At 39.2% G+C, this 26,047-nt stretch overlaps 3 protein-coding genes and 1 long non-coding RNA gene across 6 annotated transcripts; 1 reads left to right on the forward strand and 3 right to left on the reverse strand.

Moving 5' to 3' along the window:
• Positions 1-487: 487 nt before the first annotated feature.
• LOC116265549 (uncharacterized) lies at positions 488-5,286 on the forward strand. 3 transcript variants are annotated; one of them, XM_031646227.2, is made up of 3 exons: positions 488-806; positions 1,943-2,226; positions 4,084-5,286. In XM_031646227.2, exon 3 carries the CDS (start codon positions 4,094-4,096, stop codon positions 5,147-5,149), a length of 1,056 nt encoding a protein of 351 aa, XP_031502087.1. In that variant the 5' UTR covers positions 488-806; positions 1,943-2,226; positions 4,084-4,093; the 3' UTR covers positions 5,150-5,286. The 3 variants fall into 3 exon arrangements, with proteins under 3 accessions (XP_031502087.1, XP_031502088.1, XP_031502089.1); XM_031646228.2 differs by having other exon boundaries at positions 488-2,226; positions 4,079-5,286; XM_031646229.2 differs by having other exon boundaries at positions 488-2,226; positions 4,087-5,286.
• Positions 5,287-6,147: 861 nt separating this feature from the next.
• LOC116265864 (protein CHROMATIN REMODELING 4-like) lies at positions 6,148-10,879 on the reverse strand. The gene is made up of 6 exons (XM_031646819.2): positions 10,667-10,879; positions 10,358-10,459; positions 9,533-10,267; positions 9,107-9,171; positions 8,161-9,010; positions 6,148-8,025 (listed from the first exon to the last, which is right to left on the reverse strand). Exons 1-6 carry the CDS (start codon positions 10,853-10,855, stop codon positions 6,373-6,375), a joined length of 3,594 nt encoding a protein of 1,197 aa, XP_031502679.1. The 5' UTR covers positions 10,856-10,879; the 3' UTR covers positions 6,148-6,372.
• Positions 10,880-10,928: 49 nt separating this feature from the next.
• On the reverse strand, positions 10,929-14,170 carry LOC126410617 (uncharacterized). The gene is made up of 3 exons (XR_007575024.1): positions 13,913-14,170; positions 12,916-13,004; positions 10,929-10,975 (listed from the first exon to the last, which is right to left on the reverse strand). It is a non-coding gene; the product is annotated as an uncharacterized LOC126410617 (long non-coding RNA).
• A 9,417-nt stretch (positions 14,171-23,587) lies between these two features.
• On the reverse strand, positions 23,588-25,265 carry LOC116265295 (T-complex protein 1 subunit epsilon-like). The gene is made up of 4 exons (XM_050080977.1): positions 25,167-25,265; positions 24,154-24,323; positions 23,899-24,012; positions 23,588-23,764 (listed from the first exon to the last, which is right to left on the reverse strand). Exons 1-4 carry the CDS (start codon positions 25,222-25,224, stop codon positions 23,618-23,620), a joined length of 489 nt encoding a protein of 162 aa, XP_049936934.1. The 5' UTR covers positions 25,225-25,265; the 3' UTR covers positions 23,588-23,617.
• Positions 25,266-26,047: the final 782 nt, after the last annotated feature.

Consider the following 26,047-nt stretch of genomic DNA (forward strand, 5'->3'; position numbering starts at 1 on the left):
AATTCTGTAAATTTGGGTACAGGAGAAATCCCTAACATTTTTTCAGGGGTGATGAAAAAAACCACTCACCCTAAAAAAAATCATTAAAAACAGTAATATGGTACCTGGATATGGATTTATGAACCATATGAGAGCCATGTAAACAGATCCTGGACCAACCCACATTCACGTGCTTATGGAGTTGGTAAGTTGGATATGGACCCATACATGGGTCCAGATGCCAGCTTGTATGCATTCACAAGTCATGGGATTTGTCTAGTTTCCTTCCTGTGTCCGACTTAGAAAAATCGGGTTTGATAGAAAAAACCTAGTCGGATTTGGATCCAAGGTAGGAAGCAGGAACTAGGCAGGAATTCTAGTATTGATCCTGTGGGATTTGGATCACATTGGATGAAAGTGGATCCGTTCCCGAAACGTTACGGCAGGGGCGTCCTTGTCAGTGAGGCACAAGTTAAGAGCGTTTAATAATGATTTTAAAAAAAGGAGAACGTAGAACCGGAAGAAAGGGCTCTGGAGAGAGAGAGAGAGAGACCGACCTTCTCTTCTCCAGCTTTTCTTCTATAAATTTCATGGCTGCTTTCTGATCCAAACATCGGTCTAGGTTTCTGATCTTGGCCTCCTCCGTGTTCTTTATTCCCTTCCCGATTGAAGAAAGGAATTGATTTCTGTTGGAGGGGAAGGAAGAAAAAACAAAGAAACAAGAGAAAGAAAAAAAGAGTGTCGGTTTTCGATCAAGAAACAGAAGGAAGAGATGACGATGATTCTCTCCCGTGGAACTCTCTCCGAAATCTGCCATTCAATTGATTGTAATACCCCACTTTATTTTGTCTGTCTGATTTCTTTATGGATTCGTTTTCTGGTACACCCATTTTTTCAAACTAACTTTTTTTGGGAAAATTCCATGTGGATTATTTTGATTTTGCGCGTTAGAGCTGGTGGGATTTGGGGATTTTGGGTTTCTTTTTTAGCGTCCTATTTGTTGGTTAAAGAATTGGGTTGGGGACTGGGATCTGCTATTGGGTGTTTTGTTGGACTTTTTTTTTTTTTTGAAAACAAATTTGGTCTCTTTCCCCTATTGGGCGTGTAAGAGTTCGATCAGTTGAGTACTTTCCTAGGTTAATTTTCCCGATCTGAAATCTTAATCTTGGATTATTTCGAGCAAAGGAAATTGTGGGGAACAGATTCTGACACGGACTAGAAGGTCTAAATTAATCCTCGTCTTGTTCCGAATCTCTGAATTGGGGAGGACCGTTGAATCTCTATTTGATTTTTTGATGGGGGTTTTGTATTTCTGAATACCCAATTTGTTGTACCGTCTGATGCGGGTGTTTCAGGATGTTTGGTATATGTGATTCTAATTGAATCTGCACCTAAATGACCTCCTTTTTAAGTCCTTGGACGGTTTCGAAATTCACGGAGTTAGATTGGTAGAATACGTTCGGGAATACAAGATTTAGTTTCTAGGCTTGTCTTAGAGAATTTGTTGAGGATATCTGTCCCAATATCATGCCAGGCGAACATTGGATCTGACAGCATCCTGATCCTGCCTGTTCAATTTGTTTGATTTCTGCCTTTTTAGTGGTGATCCAGGGAGCAGATTAGATCAGAATTTGGTGGTTTGCTAGCAAATCCTTGGTTAATTTCATCTGCTTTTGATTTTTTTTTTCTGTAGGCTGGTTCTCTAGTCACCCGCCCTCTTCCTCGTGCAGTCTGCTGTAGGCAATATCTGCTTTTATCATTCCTTCACCCTTTTGCAACCTGCTGGTTTCATTCATGCTTTTCTTACTTCCATTTTCTGTGGGGCTTGTCACTTTTGGCGACCAGTACCTTTTACCGTTTCCTTTTTTTCTTCATTTTCAGTTTGATCTGACGAATGATGTTGGTTCTGTTGTGCTATGTTAATCTTTGGATGATTTATCAATGACGATCACCCTTGTTCCAGTCCCACTGCAGGATTGAGGACAGTTTGCTGATTTTGCTGTGGGGCGTCACTAAGCATTAAACTTTAGTGCCAGAGTCTGCTTGCAATTCGATATCTGTAGAACACTGGAATATTAGGTTAAAGTATTGGAAGCTTTCAGCATTTGTCAGGATTTGGATAAGCTTTTGAATATCAAAACAAATCAACATCAACTGGCTTTTTCTTACACGTAGAAGAAGTTCTGAATTGCTGTTTTACAATTTCAAGTAAAAGTAAGCAAGTAAAGTTCAAGAATCCTGTTGTGGGTGAGTATTGACGCTTTTCAGTTTTGGTGGTCTGTCAGGTTCAGTGTCTGATGCCTGTTTGCTTTGTAGTGTACATGCTTATCTAGTCTGCTTTAAGCTTATCATGCAAATTCATCTGGTTTGGGAGATGTATGTGCCTTTTATTTTGTAAATATGCATTTGTCTTGCCCCCACATATCGGACATTGAAGTTGATTACCAATCCAGGCATGGCATGTGGACTTGACTTTTAGCTCTCGATAGTCCCTAAGCTGCAGCCCCTGCAACAAGAACAAATGTAAATGCAAAAACTGAAGTTGATAAGTGAGTTTTGTAGTTGTGTGCTTCTTTTATAACATTTTGTTTCACTGATGCATGAAGGTGCCTTTAGTTTTGTCATTAGGCAGGTTTTGAGGAGGGTTAAAAAACAACAGATGAATTGCATAAAAACATTTGAAAAATGAAAAGGTTTTCACAATTAAATAGTTTGAATGTGTCCACACGCACATTTTTTGTGGTCTTGAACTTTCCAGCATGAAATTACTCATTGCTTTTTTAGATGACAAATAAGCGACTTTTATATGAAATTTAAAAATTAGTCAGCGTGTCCTATGTTGAGGCTGGAGATAGGCAAGCAGTCTTGAATATTCTTCCCTTAGTTAATTTTTATTCGCACTTCTATGGTTCATGCTGAAAATGTTGTGAAGCTTATCAGAGTGTGCCTCTGTCATTTCCACCTTTGACACAGGCAAATGGTGAAAACAATAATGGGATTAGAACAGCTCCCTTTTGATAGCTTGATCATGTTTTCACCCGCCATATGCTGATGAGTATAGGTCTTCCTTTCCACATACTATGTATAGTGAGCTTATTTTGCCCAGTCTGTGTGTGTATGTATATATGGTAGTTTCTTTTTCATCTCCACATGTGTTCATGAATGGAGTGGGTATCATCCCTGTTATTTACTATAGCGCCTATGATTTATGTGATTTCTAGATATTTGGCAGAGAGATTTTCTCGCTTCCGTTGTCTTTGCTGTTGGTTGGGATGGTATCACACATTACTGTGATTGGAATAGTCAAGTAATTTTGGGGGTCTTGGAGGTATACTTGCCGCCTTTCTATGTTTCCAAATCCATTTTCTGAGAGTTTATAGGAGATTTTAGCAATGTATCCTCTGCATGTGCCCATCCATGCGACCGTTCCTTTTTTTTTTTTTTTCTTCCCCAGTTCTAAACTATTTGTTGAAACTTATGCTGCTGATTTCTGCGACCACAAACACACAGCTGGGAAAAGGAGTGAGGGAAAAGATTATCTTTTCCTTTTTTTTTTTTTGGGGGGGGGGGGGGGGCGGGGTGGGGGGGTGGCGGGGGGGGGGGGGGGGGGGGTTGGGTAGGGTGGAATGGGATGGATGCTTTTGCATTTTCCAAAAGCAAACCATGAATCTCTTGTTTGATTGCAGCATGACTGCCATTTTTGGGGTATTTGCCATGAATAGCTTTTTTGGGGTATGAGTTGGTTTTGGAGGATTCCTAATGCGATACAGTTGTAAAAAAATACATTGCACTTGAGAGTGGAGATGATGCTGAATAATCTTGTCCGAGTTGAATAGCATTTTTGGGGTATATGAGTTGTTTTCCTTAATCTATTCACCGGTAATGCAATTCTATCCTTCAGTGTCTGCCATCTAGTACTGTTTGCTTTCCAAGAAACTTTGCAGCCATTCTCCACCTAACGCCAAGTAGGTGGTGAATGTGCTTCATGTTGAACTATCAGTCTCTGACCCTTCCAAGTCAATCACTTTTGAGATCGGCTTCTTTCATTTCCTTTGAAACCGTTTGTTTTTTTGTAAATCTGATGGTGTTACTGGCTTAGTACAGCAGAGGTGGGATGTCTGATATTGAAGCAAGCAAACTGGCTAATGCACAAGTCTTTGCTATGCACAAGGAGTGGGACGATGCTTCGTGTCCAATCTGTATGGACCACCCGCACAATGCTGTTCTGCTTATCTGCAGCTCCTTTGACCAGGGCTGCCGGTCTTACATGTGTGACACAAGTTACAGACATTCCAATTGCCTTGACCGTTTTAAAAAATTGAGAGCCAACTCTGATGGCTCTAATAATGATGAAGGTCGTGGGCATCACCAGAGGTCTCCTAGTGAAAATCATTCTGAGGAACCTTCTGATGGTGCGAGGATGAGAGGGAACCCATCTTCGGACCTGCAAGAATCATCACAAAATGCTGGAGTTCCAGTTATTTCGACAGAAGCTGATAATGAGATAGCGAGGAGCATTGCTGGTCATGACTCATATGGTCAACTAAAATGCCCACTTTGCAGAGGTACAGTGCATGGCTGGAAGATTGTCAAAGAAGCAAGGGAATATCTTGATCTAAAGCCAAGGGCCTGCTCCAGGGAATCATGCTCCTTTGTTGGGAATTATCATGAACTGCGGAGGCATGCGAGAAGAGTTCATCCATCTATCCGTCCAGCTGATGTTGACCCATCAAGACAACGTGCTTGGCGGCACCTTGAGCATCAAAGAGAGTACGGTGACATTGTAAGTGCCATCAGGTCAGCCATGCCTGGTGCCATTGTGCTTGGGGACTATGTGTTGGATAATGACAACGGGCAATCACTGTATCGGGAAGGTGCAGCTGCGGAAGGTACCGAGTCAGGACCGTGGTGGACTACTCTATTTCTGTTCCATATGCTTGGACCAGTTGGCAACCGTGATGAGCGACGGGGGTCTTCGCGGTCATGGAGAAGACATCGAAGATCTTCGGGTGGAGACTCCCGTCGGCGCTATCCATGGGGCGAGCGGCTGCTGGGGCTGTATGAGGATGAAGATGACTGGAATTCAGCTAGTGATGCTGCTGAAGATTTCTCAACGCCACGGAGGCGTAGGCGATTCACACGCCCAAGGAATGATGATGAGCAGCCATGATACATTTAGATACCTCTCTATCCTTGTGTCGAGCTGGTCATGTTCTCAATTGTACATAATTATTTATTAACTAATGAACTCTGGAAGTTGGAAACTGAAGTTTAGTTGACACTTGCCTGGTATTGGTTTCTTCTTTATCTGCATAGATCATCACTAAAGTTCTCACGTGAGTGGAGTCGATTGTTTCTGTTCTACTTCGCTCCCATACTAAAGAACAATTCGCAGCCTTAATTTGAGTCCTTGCATGTTTGTGTGCGTTTCTTGGCTAAGCCAAGAGAGTGTGCTCCCATCCCAGCAAGGGGTGAAGTCAGCAGGATTCAGACTTCTGATACGCCATCTTGGCGACACTGTATAGCTAGGAAGTAGTCCACCCAGAAAACATGTACATGCTAGAAAGGTGTAGTTCATTATTTTTCCAAAAGAATTTGTTGGATACGATTTGCAAAAAGTTTGCCGAATTCCTAACCCGCACAAGCTTTCGAAGAAACTACACTGCAAATGATGAAGGGTTTTGAGCTTTCAGGATGTGAAAGATTCCACGCCAAGAGGCTGAGTGCGGGCTTGCCATTTCGAATCACGGAACACGTTAGAAAAATTTCGGCAGACATATGCAGTTAACAGAATATATAGGATAACTCGTGCAAGTTTTTGAGAGTTTCTATGGACCATGATGCAGCAAGAACCTGGCAACAAATTCCGGGGCAGCTGTATACTTGTCTACACATGCATCCCCAGGCAGAAACCTGATGAAAAAGCACATTATACAAACGTGCTAAATCAGCGTGTCAATAATCTATCGCTGCAAAGTCGGTTCCCTTACTAACAAATTAGTGTGGAACCTCGCAGAGCCATAATCCCTCCCGTATAAGGCTTGTGTTGCCTACTAGTGTCTGGTTGATCTGGCTTTAGAAAATAGAGGACGTCGAAAATGAACAAGATTATTAACTTAGATGACTTTTGAACACCGTGAGCTAACATGAAAAACAGAGATACTGCCGTTACAACAGAAGGAATAATTCATCTATATTATATTCAAACTATATCTGTACATCAAATACAGAAGTCAGAGATGCTTCTCAAATGTAAGAAGTTCTTGCACTTCCATAAAATGTGCTCCAAAACTTCTTATCCTAGCTAGTTTTGTTGCCTTGATCATCAGAGAATTTTTTTCTTCTCAGATGATGCTTCCTCTTGAATGTTGTGCTTTACAATCCTTGCTGTAGCTAGTGTCTGCTGCTCTGATCATCAGAAATTGTTTCTTCAGATGATACTTCCTCTTGAACGGACAAATCATTGACTCTAAGGGGATCAGAGTGCGTCTTACTTGAATCAGCACTGTCTTCCCGCTCTGGCAAATGGGATGCAGATGTGGTTCTTGGTGTATGTGAATTCTCACCAGGGAAAAGGCCAAGCCTGGTCTCTATAGAGGGATACCCAGAGTTAGCCAGGTTGGAGGCTGATGCATCTGTTAACTGCTGACCATCCTGATCAGACGTTCTACTCTTCTTCCTCGACTGTTTGAATGAATCTTCTGTAGAAATTGGAGGTGCCAAGGGCTCCAAGAGTGGAGGAATAACTTGCTTATCGGTGTACAACAAGTTCGCAGAATGAGGAATCGCTAAAACGCTTGATGATAATGGAGGCGTGACCCTTGATGGACTGCCGACTGCTTCTCTCATCCAATGAGGGAGAGCATCGGTGCCTGATCCACTGCATATTCGTTCTTCCTGGGATTGGGGACCATCCTCTTGATCTTGGCCCAAATGGAGCTTCTCTTCATTCCATAAATCTAGCTGAGATCTGTCAACAGAATCTTGAAATTTTGAGAATTTCGATGCATTTTTCTTTCTCTTCCTGTCAGGAGGTGCTGAACCCCTCCGGCTTCTATGGAGCTTATTTTCTCCATGACTCACTTTAGAAAAAATAGAGTTCCATGATTCATATCCAGAACTCAAGCAAAGAACAGCATCCAATTTAGATCTGTCATCTTTAAGCAGTGACAATGATGAGTGAGATTGCAAACAAAGATCCGGGCGCATTTGCCTGTTCCCAACTGCTGAAGTTGATGGACCTCCTAGAGCTAATGCAGTGTTGGCCTTGGGAACATCTAAGCTAAGAGATGTGCACTGACCAATTTTATGTTCGTCCACACGGCCATCAGCAGTTCTTGCCAGCACAGAATCAGGGAAGCATGGGAAGCCAGACCTTGATAATCTCATAGCCGTTAACGAAGAATTTAGAAGCTTTTTCTGTTCTGCCTTCCACTGCTCAGCAAGGTCGCTGGCGACCCTAAATTCTGAAAAATGCAGCTTTGGGTCATGAAGCATTGCATTCCAATTGTCTCTTCCGTATCTTCTCACACCAATCCAAAGAGAATCTAGCTCTTCCTCTGACCAAGAACTTGTATACGTTTGAGTCCTTTCTGTTGGGGATACCTTCCTTTGGTTTGATGCACCAGTTCGCGTCACAGTGTTTTCAAGCATCCACCTATGACCCTGTGATGACAATTTCCATTCTCCTGCAGATAAGGGTGATGCATCCTCCAATGCAGGAACTAACGGTTGCTGAGTGCACGAGTTCCCATTCCTCCTGAACTTGAGAGCTGAAAATGATGTTATGCCTGGGGATTCATGAACATCATTGGTATTACCTGATCTTGCGGTCAAGGATAAATTGAGAAAATGAGGAGGGCATGGAGAAAGTTTAGAGGATGTTAGCTTAGGCTGCTTAATTTGGAAAGGCTGAGGCCAAGATGTTGTTTCACTGAGCCCCACACAGCCAGAAGAAATGCTTTTCCAGAAGTCCAACGTGGGGCTCTTCTCTGGGGAATTACTAGTCAATGGGCTATCCTGGGTTGTGGAACTTCCAGAAAGACTCTGCCAATAAAAGCAGAAAGACTTTAGGCATGGATCTCATGAAAGTAAAAAGGTATGAAACTTGATATCAACTTTCATACCCAAAAAAGAAAAGAAACAACCGCAACCACTAGCACCAAGAACAGAAAAACATACCAAGCTTAAAGGGATAGGATATTCTTGGCTGCCACACTTTTTTTGCAAGAGGTCTTTAGCACATGCATTTATGGGTACTGAACCGATGCGCTTTCCAAACTGTACTTGCCTTGGTTTAGCACCATCTCCAAGAAAGTAACACGAATTCCTATCAACCTGAGGTTGGTCAAGAGCAATTGTGGGCTTCAAAGTCCTACCAGAAGTTTCTGGCAGTTCCATCTCTCCATTGCTTGTAGATGCATCCATGTTCCACTCCACTGGACAATTTAAATTTGGTAATCTTGGGGTAGCCTGCAAATTTTTGGATAAAGAACCACCAGATTTAAAATTCGTCAGATCCCCATCCATCTCAAGATCTATTACGCTGCTCGAAGCACATTTTATGTCAGATACCAATATTCTTGAATGCACTTCATTTCCAGAGTTTCCAGGACCTTGATCTGGCAATGTCATAATCTCATGTGACTGACAAACAGGTTGGCTTGTTGATCCCAAATTGCTCAGCGACACCTTTGGTTCTATCTCCAGAAGAGACTTTGGTTTGAGAGCTGTGGCAATATCTTCCTTTACCACCTCTGTGTTACTAAATGTGGATGCTCTTCCACTACTAGCACAAATTTTGGAAGATTCAAGCCTGTCCTCAGTGGGTAATTCAGGAGAAAGCTTAGTACTATGCTCAGTCAAAGAAAGTGAACACCTGAGGGTTTGGACATCTTGGATTTTGGGAGGCTCAACGAGTATGCTACAAGGGCGTTTCTCAGAGTTTCCAGCTGCACGAATTTCAACATCAGGTTGTTCATCTGGCATGAAAATTATGTCCTTAATCTGCTCCTCGACATTAAGATCCACGCTGTTTACAGTTCATACAATCAGAAAGAAAGATGCATGGCATATAATTAATGGAGAAAACAAGTAACACATTATGAAGAAAAACAAATGTAATTACATTTTAACTTCAAGATACCCTGCTGGAGATGGACTGAACTCGGCATTTTTCTCCTTGTCAGCCTTCTGCACAACAAATTAGAGACAGCTTATGCCTAGAGGGGGGTTTATATTTCAGGTCAAATGGTTCTAGAGTATGACCACAACCAAGTAAATAAGAAAAGCATTTCATGCCTTCAATAACTGTCACCAGATGTTTAATCTTTAAAAAATAATGTAGATAAAAAGAATTCGAAGCACTTGTAAGATGAATCTCCACATTCCTATTTTTGAATTTCACCATCTTACAGATAATTGAAAACTTCAAAATTTCGAACTACATCAGTAGGTGGAATTATGAAATCTGTTTCAGAAAAAATGATGTTTGACAAATGAAATGTAGTAAGAATCTAAGGGGACAGCACACACAATAAGGACTTTCTCATACCTGTACTTGCTCCCCTGCAAGCGATAGTCCTGCATCAGAAAGTTCTCTATCTGGGAAAACACAAGCTGGATCCTGTAAGCTATTGGGATTCTGGGAGGATCCTTCTCTGCTATGATATGATGAGACTGATGCATCATGAAAGGAGAATAAAGAACTTCTATTAATTTGGTTATCTACTTTTTCTGTATTAGCCTGCTTTTTGGCTCTCCGAGTAAAGGCAATCAATGGAGTACTGAATTTCTTGCTTGATATATCATTGCAGGAAAGAGTAGACTTCACCTCAGCAGACAAACCATGGCACTCTGATGCAGAAACCATCACACATGATGCATCTGGTTTTTCAGGAACGGAAGCATTTACAGTAGGCACATCATGGGAACTGCATTTATTTTCCACCTCCACATCTATCAACATGGAGGCAAGGACTTCTTCTGCAGGATCCCTGTTACAATACTCTGATTCTGTATTTGCAGACAAATCCAATGGAATGGAGGCAGGCTTTTCCAAAGTCACATCCTTCAAAAGTGTACCCTCCTTGTCCTCACTAGGTGTATTAACACCAGGACCATTCATTAACAGCATTTTCCGAGAACGAAGTGCAATTGGATCCCGTAAGTTTTTGACATGGTCACCTCGCTTTCCTCTTCTAGGCTCATATACTTGCTGCTGTATCGGCTTCCTGGTCTCAGATGGGCTATAACATGCAGGACATAGCCATTTTCCAGGAGGAGCATGCTAACAATTGAGACAAGGATTATTGATTTAGAAAGAGAAGACAAAGAAAGGTCAGTTTCTGCCGTAAATCGTCAGCAAACTGCAGCATACCTTAAGTGGTGGATTGAGGCATTGAAGATGATAGGTTCGAGGACAATTATCACAGCAAAGGAGGTTGCCACCAACATCACAGACGACACACTCAAAGTAGTACTGCAAAGAAAGCATGTGTAAAGTAGAAGATAATGTAATGAATTGACAGCTAAGGAACAGAAAATGCCAGAAACACTATGAGGTGCAGCAAATGCAAAGCAAAACTCTCAGACATTTCCAGGGAATAGTCATTGCTTAGAATATTTTGACTTTGCAAAGCTCTATTGAAGAGGTAGTTCCTGCAACACAGGTGTTAGATATGCTCACCCCATCTGCTCCTTTCTTCTTCTCAACTAAATGATGCTTGCTCATTCCATCCCTTTTTCTTTGCCTTGTCACAGCGATATTCCTTGACGACTTCAAAGATGCATTGCTACATTCTTGCTCACTGTCTAGTTCTGACCTAGATGAGACCCTCTTTGGCTTTTGCATTTTCGGTGACTTGCTGGTTATCATTTTACTTTTACAGGGATATTCTTCCCCACCCACCCCCCCACCCCGCCCCCACCCCCCCCCCCCCCCCACCCCCCAAAATGTCAGTTCCCCATCATCACAATCAACTTCATGTTGAGAAGCCTGTAGGAACTCAGCAGAAGGAAGAGTATTCAGATTCTTCAGAGAACATATGACACGGCATATAATTCATGTGAAATAAAAAAGCGCTGATAAAAGAAACAGAAATCTCAAAATTTCCTTTTGATAACAATAGATTGATATTCAGAGAATGCAGAAGAGGACCAGCAGTCATATTTTTAAATAAAATAACATCATAGCCAGCCAATAGGCAAAACATATCATAATCATGGTTGCTATCACCACAACACTACGAAGTTGAGCCTATCCAGATGAAACTAACTAACAGATGCCACTAAACTTATCTAGCAAAGCCTCTACTCATTGAGAAACATTACTACTTATTGAGAAAAATTAGACAAGATGTCATTCCTTTAGTGACCCAAAACAAAGAGGTTTTTTCCTGTCTGACACTCTGTTTTCCATCTTCCCAAAAATAAGAGTGTGCGTTAGCATAAAGGAACACTCTGACCATTCTGCATATTCTCTTGCAGCTTTTAGCAGTGTGGACCTTTTACCAATCTTAATTCTCACATGTTATTTCTGCCTAAGCAGAAATAGTTAAATGGAAAGAGCATGTGTTTAGATGATCCAGAATAGGCAACAGTCATGCATCCCAAATTCTTAATGCATTGGCCCAAAGATCTTCAAGGTACCATCAATGCAACAGCAATATATCATCTGCCCATGTTTCCAATTCAATAGGCATTTGTACTTTGTACCTTTTTGCTTTCTGCAAAAGCAAACCTAAAGATTTAGTAATAACAAAGAGACGGACAAACTTTTTTGCATTACTAAAAACACGTCCAAGTTTTCCCATGATTAACAAAAAAAAAATCATAAAAAAATTATTTCTGTGAAGTCCACTGTTCAACCAGCGAATATTTACCATTTTTCTCTCTAAAAGATGACATGAAAAGTATAATTATCTTTGTGAATACATCTAGGCTTCTCTTGGCTAATTTTCTAGCACTAATAAAAAAACTCACAGAATTAATTCAGATACAAAAGCAAGCCAACCAATTTGGATTTAGGCATTTCGTTGAATGTGCACTAGTATCAACATGTACAGTTAAGGAGGCCATTTATAAACTAACAAAGATAGAATTTAACTGTATTGAAGGCAAATTATTGATTTTATCACATTAACAGAGTTTCAGTGATCATCTAAGGTGTCATTGAGAAGGTTATTTTACTAGCAATGTGAAACTTGAGTGTGCTTTTAATAATAATGAAAAATTTACATATTCTTATTACTGTCAAATCTTTGGATGTATTTTTGAAAATTTCCTTCCAATTACATATTACAGGAAAAATTGGTCCTCTTTGCAATAGTCTGTCATATGAAGGTCAGTATTTGAAAATTTCCTTCAAATTAAATATTTCAATGAACCTTACTATTATTAGGTTTACCATCATATCTACCTTCTGGCAGTAGTCATTGGATCATAACATGGATAAACACACATATCAACTTCCTCGCCAACCTGCACTCAGCACCTATCATATCCAATCCCTACATTGGAGACAACTAGTGGACCCAAATTACATCTTAGAAGAACTGTCTCAAAACAAAACTGTTGTCTTTATAACTGGCATATAACTCTATGTTTAAATGAGCATATAGCAAAATGCAGGGTTACAAAAAGATGAAAAAACAATTTTTTCCTGCAAAAGCAACAAGAGATGGTATATAGTGAGGCCAACATAAAAACCTAAGCTTTAAATATCGATATCTTTACTTCTGCACTGAATTTTGTATATATATGTGTGTGTGTGTGTGTGTGTGTGTGTGTGTGTGTGTGCGTGCGTGTGTGTGTGTGTGTGTGCACATAGAAAGAATGTGGTAATGAGTAAAAAATAACATTCATTTCTAGTACACAAGAGAAACGCTAAATCAAATATTCACGTGATAAACAATATGTGAACTGAGAAGTGAGAACCTTGCGTTTGCATAGATCAAATCGCACATAAGTTTCTGAATCAGTCCTTTACTGATTGTATCACGCATCTCTATGTTTTCAAAAATCCACTGATAAAAACAAAATATGAGATGCTTTCAGTCTTTGACGAACACTTCCATGTAGACAACGGAACATAATAGCATCAACAGGAATACATTGCTTCAATGACACGAAAAAGATAGAAGATACTCATCATATTAACTCAAAACATTATCCTACGTTGAATAAATAATTTCAAATAAATTGTTGTGCCCGATATCATACATCCGTGAGATGCAGTCGGAAATATTACCAATACTAAAGACCAGCAGAATTAATATTAACGTCCGATTAGCAACTTCATGCAAATTAATGGTGGAAGAGCTTGCATTGCACATTCAAAGTACACCTGACTAAAATGCGTGTAGATAATTGATTGGCACCACATGTTAACCAAGAACCAAAAATTTCACGTCAAGCATCCACATTCATCAGCACTGTCTAGAAGATTAATCCACACTTCCGTCATTTTATTAAAAAAGGTGGAGGGCTTTCTCAATCCACGAGAGGCCCTCATCCTACAACTTACTAAAAGCAGAAGACGCATGCAACCAAATTTCAAGCACAAATGCAGCCATCCAAAACTTGGCCCTTGTATAAAAAAAGAAGTACCAAACCTATTAACTCTGTAAAACTCTTCTACATACTCATCGCAAAAAACAGAACACCAATCACAACAACACCCCAAATAAAATGGAGTTAGAGAGTAGAATACAAATCACGAGCAAAGTCTACGGCATTTCTCAACCATTTGCATGCTCGAACCACACCAATCAACAGCATTCTCATCAACAAAAATAAGAAACCCAAACAGAAAACCACAACACCTACCAGAAACAGGAAACAGCCAATTCAAACTAGGTCAAAGAAAAGGAGAGGTAGAGAGGAAAAGAAAGAGGAACAACAATTGATGCTGCAGCAGGAGAGCACAACTCACAGTTGATGGACGTTCGAATTCTCCAACTGAAACAGCAAAAGGAGCAAAAGATTGAAGATGGGCACCCACAACCCAAGCAGACCCCCAAAATCGCCGATGGATTTTCCCACCCTTTTTCACTCTCTCTTTCGGAGAGAGAAAGAAATAAGCAAAAAAGAAAGGGAAACCCAAAAAAATAATGAGGAAAACCAAAAAGGAGCTCCTCGAGGGCGTTTTCCTAAGACGGGTTGCCAACGCGGCTAGTTATGCGGCCCAATGTTTCTGCCACGATTGAGAGAGAGAGAGAGAGAGAGAGATGGCAATTTTGCAAAAGACGCAAATAAAGTGGATACCCTCGACCTGTCAAAAGTGGAGCACGGGAGGCCTAAGACTCGGGATTATCCGAACCGAATCGGACAAAACCGATACGGTTCTAAACAAAACCACACTTAAAAAACTTAATGCTGTTATAGAGAAGAGAACTAAAGATCTCAACAATTAAAAAAAAAAAAAAATTGAGATCAAGTCACTCCTTATTTTAGTTTGAATTTAACATGCATATGATATTCACTGTGAACTGACGCCAGATCCATAGTTTTTAGCATCAAGAATGAATTTGATATTTATACTTAAAACATTGTTTGTATAAATAACAAGGCTCATGCAGTATGATCGGATTCTATCGAACATACCTTCAAAAACTTACCGCGTGTTTGTATTAGGCGATCAATAAGAACAAGCTAAAACCAATGGAGAATTGTATGGGGTTAGAACTGAGAAGATAAACTTCCTCAAAACTAAAAAAGTTGGTAAAAAACATGCAACTAACATGTAGATTTTAATTCAGTTTCAAAATGTTCATCAGTCAATCCGGTTCGTATGCTCTAAATATGTCAATTTGGCATGAGAAGCTGAGGGTCCCCAACCTGCTTTCCCTTGCCTCCATGGTTTGAGGTTGCGTTGAATCTTTAGTGAGTGTGGGAATGGTGCACCTTCAACTTCATAAAGCCCATGAAGAATAGTATCTTTATGAATCTAATTGATGATCGAACTTTCACCAGTCTGTCAGCCCGATCAGATAAGTTATGCCCCTTGAGATTATCTACTTACTCCAAAGATGATCCATTTAAACTGAAAACCAAGAAAAAAAAAAGGTTCGACTTGGAACAGCCCTGAACTAAATCACATCGAGGCTTTTTGAACCCACATCATACGAAAAATACCACGTATTCGCAGACATACAATTCTTGCAACTCAAGCTTCAAGAACACCATGTTTTTGTTTTAAGAAACATTGTTTAGTTATGGATGTTGTTTCTAAATCCAATAACTAAATGCAATACATAATCACATATTGGTTCTCTAGAAAACAAGAACATAGAGTTTCAGGATCACATGTTTTGAGAGTATGTGTTTCAATAACATAATATTGGTCTCACCAGATGCCGGTGTCCCAAACCTCATATCAGAATTTTTATGGACCTAGCTTAAATCATAAACTATGTTAAAATACATACTGGAAAAGTATGAATAGTTTTTTTTTTGTCATCCCTCAATTTCTTGTTGTTTATCAGGCTGTAAGGTATAGAAGTCTAACTTGAGATCCATGAATTAAATATTCAAAGCCTACAAATTGATATTTTGATTTGTGCTTTTTCCAACCGAAGTATGCATGCTTATTATTAAAAGTTGTGACATACAAAATAATTTTATAAGATGAGACTTTGTCCATTGTATAATATTATTTTGAATGTTTTTTTTTTTTGCCTATTTTCATATAGACAATTCTCTTTGAGATCTGTTTAAAAATTTCAAAGAGTTTTGAAGCACAAAGATTGGGAAAATTGATTGTCAGCATTAACAAGGGAATGAAATGAACTGAACTAGCACGAGTGACAAGTGCCGGAATAACGAGTCAACCCCATAGAATCAAATCGGTGCGCCGCAAACACATGGCCCTGGTTCATGCGAAGGAACTTGTGGCTCGGGGCAGCAAAACTCGGACCCATTTCCTTGCCGAATCGAATCGAATCGTCTCGTTTCAAACTAGACCCAAATTATCCCCATAAGCATTATTAGATGACTTCGATTGCGCTTTAGATTAAACGAAGTCGGAGTAAAATTTTGTTGGCCAACTTGAGCCACAATATCTTGTCTCGGTGATCGTCGCCGGTTCGAGTCGGGTCACACTGGACCGAGCCGCTGCACCTGAGTCGAGGGCTGTTCCCCTCGACCCAGCCACTCAAATCGAACCAGGCCAAGGGTCGACGCCAAGGCTTCCAGTTGAAAACCGATACACCGATTCAGTTTTTTCGTCGGCCCTCAATAAACCGAGTCGTTCAGCGTGTCCAACGTGCCCTCACCAAATTTGAAATTACCGTCCAATCGCTGCTTGGTGTCGCACAAAAGCTACTGGGCATATGAGAGATCTCAAGGGCATTTTGGGGAGTGAGTGAGAGAATTTGACATGGCAGGTCAACAGATGGAAAAAAGGGCAGATGAAATCGAATAACAAGTCGACACGTAGGCCTGGTGGGCCCGCTCCTCCTGCTCCATGAGTCAGTCGTTTGACCAGAGCGGCGGACGAGTGACGACTTCGGCGTCCGTGTCCGTAGGCACGCCAGGTGGGTTCGGTCGGTCTGGTCCGACTTCCCGCAGGCAATAATGGAAATGTCCGCATCCGCCGCCGAATCTTGCCGCATTCCAGCCAATACGATGCGTTCACAGTACCGGCGGCCTTCAGATTGCCCGTTCTAGTATCTTTTTTTATTAATATATCCAACTAATATTGTTTGATGCAATAAATTTGGAAGTAGCTAAATGAACTTCACATAAATAGATGTTTGATATAAAATTAAACCAACCGGATATGAATACATATGTTTGTGTATGTGACATCAACAACTTAGGCCTTATTGTCAATATAATTATGAAAATACACCAACAACTAGATCCACAAGGCTATCAAGCCACTTGTCATTTTCATATATTTTGCTCGTATTGGCAGATGCTATGAAATATTTCCAATTTTACTTGTGTTTTCGATAACATGTGGGCTCGTGTAGGCAACTACCCAATGGGTCCGTTGCTTCCAAATTGGAAAATGGACTTGCGTCAGTGTGTCTTCGGGATTGTTTGACATTAGTAACACATTGTTACCGTCTTTTGAATGTACTTCAAAACATGATGAAACACTTTTTAAAAATTGTCTAATGAATCTAAACAATTTTTGGGTTAAGTGCATGGATAAGTAACTTAATTTTATTGTTTTCAAACAATCCCTTAGTGAGTGTAGCTAAAAATTTCTAGCTCTGCCGCTTGAAGCGACTACTTGGACCCATTTGGTTTGTCTACGTCCAGAGTTCCAGTTGAATGTTCTTAACCTCCAAATTTCAAAATGATTTGCTCATTGTTACTTCAACTCACCAGATACTATGCAGCTAACCAACCAGCTATACTATGTGGCTCGGAGCATGTTACAGATGTAACACGTATAGATATGAAAATGTTTATTCAAAACTAAGATTCGAATCCAAATCTGGTTGGATGACATTTTTTAAATCTGAATCCAATCCGATTTCTTGATAGAAAATTAACTTTTTTTTTGTTCATATCCGACTTTTTTGCTTAATTGGTTCAGGTATCCAATCCAAAATAGATATATTGACATCTCTACGTGCATTGAGTCAAACAAATTGAGCTTGACTTAGTGCTTCAGCTTCAGCTGAAACTGAACCAGTACTAAAAGATTTCGAGCCCAAGCTAGGTGATCTGGTGCCGTATATGCTCGAGTAGGCTCATTTAAAGTGCACATACACATTCTCATTACAAACAATATCATTGATGCATTGGTGCGTTGCTTAAGGTTGAGTTGTACACCCAGCTTCAACTTGGCCGAGTCGAGCTCGAGTCTTCTTTTGGTTCGATCGAGCTGAGTCGGCTCGCATTCAGACCGAGCCTTTTAGGACTGGCCGCTAGGACTCGTCTGAAAAGCTTATTTTGTGGATCTGATGTTCGTATCACTCCGTTGCAATCCATTGCTCTAACCTAAAATATAACCTGTGAACTCAGTGGCATGAATTAGATATGGATCTGGAAAAAGATTGTAGATAGAGAACACTAACAGAGTTCGAGCATGTAAGTGCGCTCATTTACAAACGCAAGAAAGAAAGAGTTTGTTTCTTACAAAAATGTCTGATCTTTTAAAAAATGAAAATTTATTCCTATCTTTGGCGTTGATTTTTCAACTCCTAAACAAATGGACCGCATTCAAGTATAAAACTAAGTAATCCGAAATGTTCCTTCCATATAATATATATATATATATAAGCAAAAGAAATATATAAAGTTAGGAAGGAAAAAGGAAAAAATCTATCGTTGGCACATATCTACTTTTACTCCAAAAGTTAGGCTTTGTGACCAAATGGGTTGTGCACCATCTTGTTCCCAATCATATAACTTTGGGAAAAAAACATTAAAGCCAGTGCATAAAAATCGGCTTCAATAGTCAATTTGAATATATATAATTGGTCCATAGTACTATGTATTATTATTATTTTTAATTATTTAAGAATAAATTTTTCAACTGCAAAAACTGCTCATACTTTAACATTTATTCTTTTTGAAAATTTTATATATATATATATATGTGTGTGTCGTCACCCTATAAATGCAAGAGAATTATTAGGTAGACGAATGAAATCCACCATGAATCCCATACTGCATTTCTTTTTCTTGGTTGTTGACTAGTTCTTCCTCCGCATATTGAAATTCAGGAACAAGTTCTCTTTTCTCTGCACCAGATAATTTGGCAACATTCAAGCATTTAAATAAAAGCACCAAGTCAGTTTCTCTCTCTAATTTTATATTCTTAAGGCCTACCACCATACCTCTTTTTTTCCTTGGAAGACCGTAAAAAAGATAATTTTCCACCTTCTTTTCAAAATTTGAATCAATCACATCATTCCCCATCCTCCAAATTATCTTCATGCGCATCATTCACCATCATCCATGACATCTGCATTTCATGTTGGGCCATGCCATGTATGACCTTGTGGAAGATTTGCATGCTCTCAACAGTAAACCCTAACTTTTATTTGTAACCCAATGACAGTTTTGTATATCTCTTTTTTTTTTTATTGAATGATCAACAATAAATATTTAATGAAACAAACAAAAAATAAATTTAAAAGTTGAGGAATCAATATATATGCACATTCAAGACAAGGGTCTGCCACATTCTGTCAACAGATGCAGCCCAAGTATTAAACTCTTAATTAACTTTCTTCAAATTGTAAACTCTAAGTCAAATCCAACTGATTGCACCGAATTCGAATATATATAGAGTGTCTATGTCACCGTTTGGTTTATTTTATTAGTTCCAACGGTCCAAATTTAAACAGGTCAAATTTTCATTTATGTTCGATATAAGGTGCAATTTCCATTAATATATTCTGCAACCGACATTAAAAATACAGATATGCAAGTCAAAGGTAAAGCTTGGATATTTTTCACTCTTTTGGTTGCATTCCACATGAAGTTTGTGACTGTAGGTGACGATAAATGCAAACAAGAATGAAGAAGGAATATGTTCAATTTGAACTTACAAAATGAAATGTCCAAATTTACTTTACATTCAAGTGAGAGGTTAATCCTACCACCTGAGTGACAGCCGAAATCTTCCTTCTTCTCTCGCCTTCGGGGTTTAAAATTGTATCTTGAGATGCCAGGATGGGTGCTGCTTTACTCTTGCATGTGCCGTTGACTCGAGCTGATCGCATGACTGCCGTAAGGCAAATCAATATTACATTAACCAAAGATTTATGGAAAGGGTATTGGTGTGTTATTCCTATAAGCTACTAAAGGTAACAAAAAGTGGCACTCAAGTTGAATAATACACGGTAAGTTTACCCATACCTTTGAAACAAACCCGAACTTTGGAGGCATAAGAGTATAAACTTAGCTGTTTTATGTTGAAGGTTGTTTCCTGTAAGTGATTTTTTTTTTAAAGGAAGAGTTCTGATAATATGAGATCCATGGTTTTCAAATATGTGGAGGTCTCATGTCAAGTTGGAACAAACATGGCTTTTAGTTGTCTAGAGAGAGAGAGAGAGAGAGAGGGGGCGGGAAAGAGCCCATTCAGGTGGCCTCCCCAACAGGTACTCTTAATCCTAAGATCAATACTTTTTAATATCATCAAGATAGCATCTTCCAAAGCTCCAAGGTGTGCAGTTGAGAGAAAGAAAGATAAGTTGATCAAGATCGAAGTAAGAGGAGAAAAGCAAACCATCTTTTTCTTTTCTTCGTTGAGGAACAAGGAGGAAGGCGATTAAGGGAAGATGTGGATCGATTATTCACCATCACAGAGACAAGCTTGCCAATGATTGCTTACTGTGTGGAAATTAAACTCTTTATCATCATTCCATTGTTGGGACCAAAGAGGAAGGAAGGAAGATCATCTGTATATCGCCATCGCCTTAATTTTCTTGGACAGTGAGATGAGATCTGATGGAGGATCTCTTTCACATCAATCATTGGGGAGGCCATGTGAAGATCCATGTGGCCTCCGTCCACCCATCGATCGACCATCTCCACACGCACTCGCCCACACTGCCAGAAGCCATTGGCGGTCACGCTTCGAAGGGAAACCGTCAAAAAGGAGTCCCTCTTGAGTGCTGCTCAACGTCATTATAAATGGAGCCCAATCCATAACTGTTTTCTCGGCTCTTCTTGTTTAATTTTTTGGAAAGGGTTTAGAAAACTAGGACTGTTTGAAACAGTATATTGTGAAAGCTTATATCTCAATCGAATTAAATTGGCCATTGATTATGTGAATTGACCCATTATATATATATATATATATATATATATATATATAAGCAAAAGATTATCCTACCACTCAAACAAGAATAGAACCCCTTCCAAAATTTTCTCTTACCTTCATGGTCCACAGCTATACTCAGGTAATATATAATGAGATGTTTACATACATCAACTTGCATATAGATACCCACTTTTTTTTTTCATACAAAAACATAGTCCCTCACAAGTAGAACTTATGAAAAACATAGTCCCCCAGGAATAGAACTGAGGTCACCACATAATGCATCCCAATATGCCCATTTCAGCAATGCCCTTGAGGTGATATATATATATATATATATATATCTTGCGAACTTGACAAAACAAAACTCCTATTTTATTATAGTTTTGGAATTTTGGATAACTTATTTTGATGATAAATTAGTCATACTTATTCCCCGGATTGACTAGGAAACTCAACATTAAGAAAAAAATATATAAATCTTGAATCCCAGGGTGGTGCCTAATGGCAATGGAAGTTTCAACCACTGTCTCATAGAGACAAGTTCATGCAAATTTCTCATAGTAAACCTGGTTAGCCTTTTTATGCCTGATAATGTCAATCTCTCTCTCTCTATCACACACACACACACACACACACACACGCACACACACCTTAAAAGGGGTGAAAGTGTCTCTCATGAGCACTACCGTCCTTGTGGCATTAAACCGATGAAGCTGGCATTTTTTGTTTCCATAAAACCAGGTTTGTTCTTGAGAAGCATGTTCTTTCCATTTTGGACAACCAATTTGCAGCTTGAATTGAAAAACACATCCAGAACCATTTGTTTCCTGTGGTTTGATATTGAGATATATGAATGTGAAAACTTCGATTTAGGGTTGCAAAGGTTGGGGTTTTAAATGAAATACTCACCGTTCTCGCTCACCCCACACAAAGTTCAAAATCGGTCCAATCGAACACTACCAAGAACATTAACTAAATCCCTTATAGCTAACCAAACATTTATGTTCCTACTCTTACTGATTAAATGTCAAGATAATGATGAACAGAAGAGCAGGGAACAAAAAGATCTCTCAAAAGATTATCGGGAACTAGAACCCACGCCTGCCCATGCTTTGCCTTTTCTTTTCTTTTTCCAAGACCACGGTTCGAGTCTCGAAAAGATCCATATTCGGACCTAGCCGGAAGGAACCAAACAACGGAATCCATCCAACGACACGACAATCTTACCAATCACCATCGACGGGGACAAAAAAACCCAAAAAGAAACCAATCAGGCTAACATAGCAGGAACAGGAACCCAAACTCGAGATGAATGATCTCTGGATCAATGCATGTGAGATAAATAGTCCACGATTCTTTGAACGCTAGAGAGAGAGTGTGTGCTTGTTGGTGAAAACTCCAAAGAGATGGACCAGCACCCTTTAAAAATCCAACGGTCGCTTCCTGTCGATCCTGTGGGTGACATAGTGTATGTATGCGTCTGTGTATGTAAGTGTGTTTGTGCCAATGTATATAGACAAGTGCATGCCCATTTGCATATGTTTCTCTCTTTGTGTGTGTGAATGCGTGCCTCATGTGTATATGTGTGTGCATTTGCATGTGTAACATTAGATAAGGTCATGCATGTAGGAAGCAATTATTAATACTAATTTTCGCTCTTTTTTATGACAAATACATCAAAAAATAAATACGGATGTAAATTACTTTACGTAGAATTCCATTATTCCAAACACAGTTTCCCTAATGTTTGTGCTTTGTGAAGAGCAAGAAAATTTACCAAAAAAGTTGAACTTTTCAAGATTGAACTCTAAGACACTGGACTTTTCAAGATTTCAAGTGGCGGTTGGGTTGTGATGGAGTTGTTCAACTTGAATTTGTTAAAGCTGATGCACATTTATGTGTTGGACTTTAGTTGTTGATTTGAAATGTTTTTAGTTAATGTAATAGGAATTCATGGGTTTGAAAGTTTAAATCTTGTATTGAGAAAAGCAATAAAAGAGGATTTTTTTGGTTGATTGAAAATATCTATTTGTTTTAATGTTTATTTTGCTTAAATCCCTTGAGGCGATACTCTTACTCCTAGGGGAGCTAGAATTTTTTTTAAGAGGGGCCAAATAGTATTTTGAAAATTTTTAGAGGGACCGAATAATATTTTTTGGATTTGTTACATAGGGCAAATTAAAAATGTTCAAAAATATAAGTACAATATTTTTCTCCCTAAGGGGAACCACGGACCCTGTTTATGCCTCCAATGTTCTGGTTGGCTTCAGGGTTTGAATGGACTTATACACCATTTAATTCGGGTGTCGTCCTTATCACTATTTGCAGCTGGAACAAAAAATACCATTTGATGATCTTTATATGACCATGCATTTTCAAGAAATATGTGAAAATCATGGCAAAATCCAAGCAAACAGGCGCTTTTTTATGGTAGATACCATGTTCATACGGTATCAAAATGCATTATTGTTTATAAGTGACATAAACTGCGTCGCTAATAAACTTTTTGAATAACATAGATCAATGCAGTAATGCAATATTACCATAATATTCATAGCCAATCAGGTGTTCCCCAATGAATTCACACCATATATATATATATATATATATATATATATATATATATATATATATAAGGAGTTAAAGAATCAACAACCATTTGAATTGAAAGGCAATTGCTAAGACATTCATATCTGCATTGAGGTCAACGGGAAGCATTTCTGAACACGAAAAAGCCGAAAAGGTGCAGAACTGTCGACACAAAAACATGACGAACGCTTATAGGTTGTGTCTCAAACATGCCATATCATTGAACTAAATGCAACCGAGCAGCAAACACCAAAGCGATGATAGCTTCTTCACAAGAAAACCAATAATCAGTAATCCGAAGGGCTGATCACATCATCGATCTTGAGTATCATCTTCACCACCTGTGTCGCCAGTAAGTATCTGCTGCTGTTTACCGATCAGTGCTTCAAACACATCCTGCTCACGCATGTCATTGGTTCCAACATCATTACAATCTATTCCACAGTGGGGATTGTTTTCCTACAACACAGAAAATTAATGGTCTTGATCACTGATTTAATGCCAAAACCAAAAATGTCAACATGAAAAATGGAGCAGAGAATATTTTCAAAGTTCCAAACTCAGAATCATTGGCCGAATGAGTCGCATGGCACCTTGATCTGCTGAGACTTAACAGCAGATAATGTATCAATTGGCTGAAGGCCGCTGTTTTCTGCCAATGCCATAGGGATGGAGTCCAGTGCATCTGTGAAGGCCCTGATTGCATACTGGGGGATAAAAAAGGCGAAGAATTAACAAAGATATAGAAGACATAAACGCAGAGAAAACCAATATAGTATATAGCAAATGCAAATGTTGTAACATTTCGATATGCAGCATGTAACCAATGGACAACATATGGTTCCTACCTGCTCAACTCTAGGATTTTTATCAGCCGCTGCCTCCACAGCAACTGAGCAAGATATTTCAGCAGCTTCTCCTCCACCATAAACAATTGAGTTGTTATGAATCAAATTCCTTGCAACACATAAAGCATCATGAATACTACGCTTGGTCTCCTCGATTATCATTTTGTTCCCTGGAAAATCATCACAGAAGATCTTAGCGTCAGTTGGCATCTTATAAAGTATATTCAGAGAGAGTGGCAGACTAATATGACCAATCAAACTAACAAGCAGCATTGACACATTCATTTTGTCAATTCTGCGGGCTAGAAAATTTCTGTTCAAATCTAACTCAAGAAGACTATATAACGCCTTGTGAAGCTGAGATTGATGAGGTATTTCACATACTGATGGACACACACGCTCTGACGGAAGCTGTTAGATCTCAACTCCTAGATACTCCCAAGAGTGTCGTCTGAAGAGCTTAGACACTCAAGGGAAACATTTCTCCAGCAACAATTTTTCATCAAAACTAGATAAACTTCTGGATTTTCCATGAACCACCCTTCAGTTTCTAAGGCAAAACTAAGTACATTTTTTTTCATGGGTTCATTTCCATGGTTTTTTATTTATTAGATTTTCAGAAGTAATCAAACAATGATCAAATTACACACAATTTGGAAGATCTGTCAAAAAATTATAAATGAAGTTTCATGAAATACGCATGTCTTATGGCATCATATTATTTTACTGTTTGTCATCTAGAAGACTAGGGATAATATAATTTAGTGCCATGATCTTCTAATTTTCCTGACGTTTTTTTGTTTTTAGTATTTTCAATATTTTCTGATAACTGTTTGAGAAAAAAAGAGATTATGGGCATACATGCATGTGTATGGGTGCCAGAGACAGCATCTACATGTGCATATCTTTATGTTTAATTTAATGAAATTAAGATGGATATACGAGTAACTCAGCCCTCTACTGTGCTAGTCCCCTTGATTAAAGAATAAATGTGATGCTGTGAGACAACCTACCACCACGGATGAAGATTGTGACAGCCCTTGAGTTTGCGCACTGTTCAATATAAAGCATTCTATCTTTTGTAGTCCCAAATGACTTTTCTCGAACTAATCCAGCCTGCAATAACCTATAATTAGTTTATCTGCACATGACTAAAGCTTCAAGGAAATTAAAACCACAAGCATCATTGTAAGGGCATATCCTCCATGGCAAGTTTATGCGCAACATTACAACCAGCTGACAACATGACAGGAATGAGACATTCATGCAAACAATGTAAGTCGTCAAACAATCTTTACACTTTCCCATATATCAGTTTACTTGAAGAAAGAAAAGTACCAAGCAAAACAACTATGGCAGACTGTTTGCACAACAAGCAGCATTTTATATTATTTACTTACATACAATTGTGTCCAAGATTTTAGAGCTGAAAATCTGAGTCCATTTTTGGATCTCAAAGATGCAGACTTTGTGAATTCATACATTAACATCCATTGATATCAAAGAAGAATTGAGACTCACATCTTCGAAGATAGTGTAATCATGCAAGTCTGCACTAGTGGCTCAATCCTCAATGTTGGTCAAGCTGAACTCAAACTTGTGAGCAATATGTTCCAAATGCTCCACAGCAATCCTGGAAGCCATTTCAAAGCCCTCTGCTATCCGTATGGGATGAATACCCTGATCTAATAACCGTTCAGCCTGCTCCAGAAGTGCACCAGCCATTACAACCACACCGGTGGTTCCATCACCAATCTCATAATCCTTGACAACTCAACCATTAGCTTGGCTATCTGATTGTCAACATCCATACTCTCTAAGATTGTTGCCCCATCATTGGCTGCCACAACAAACATTAAATAGAATGAATCTCTAGTAAACTAATACTTCTCCA

The sequence above is a fragment of the Nymphaea colorata genome, chromosome 12, assembly GCF_008831285.2.
Source record: "Nymphaea colorata isolate Beijing-Zhang1983 chromosome 12, ASM883128v2, whole genome shotgun sequence".
Taxonomy (NCBI): Eukaryota; Viridiplantae; Streptophyta; class Magnoliopsida; order Nymphaeales; family Nymphaeaceae; genus Nymphaea; species Nymphaea colorata.

Coding starts and splice junctions, on each gene's coding strand:
- LOC116265549 (XM_031646228.2), top strand. CDS start 4,094: ATGTCTGATATTGAAGCAAGCAAACTGGCTAATGCACAAGTCTTTGCT.
- LOC116265864 (XM_031646819.2), bottom strand. CDS start 10,855: ATGATAACCAGCAAGTCACCGAAAATGCAAAAGCCAAAGAGGGTCTCA. Junction 9,011..9,106: donor GGGTATCTTGAAGTTAAAAT/GTAATTACATTT, acceptor AACTGTAAACAG/CGTGGATCTTAATGTCGAGG. Junction 8,026..8,160: donor ATCCTATCCCTTTAAGCTTG/GTATGTTTTTCT, acceptor TTTTATTGGCAG/AGTCTTTCTGGAAGTTCCAC.
- LOC116265295 (XM_050080977.1), bottom strand. CDS start 25,224: ATGCTTTATATTGAACAGTGCGCAAACTCAAGGGCTGTCACAATCTTC. Junction 24,324..25,166: donor CACAATCTTCATCCGTGGTG/GTAGGTTGTCTC, acceptor ATGATTTTCCAG/GGAACAAAATGATAATCGAG. Junction 23,765..23,898: donor TTAAGTCTCAGCAGATCAAG/GTGCCATGCGAC, acceptor TCTGTGTTGTAG/GAAAACAATCCCCACTGTGG.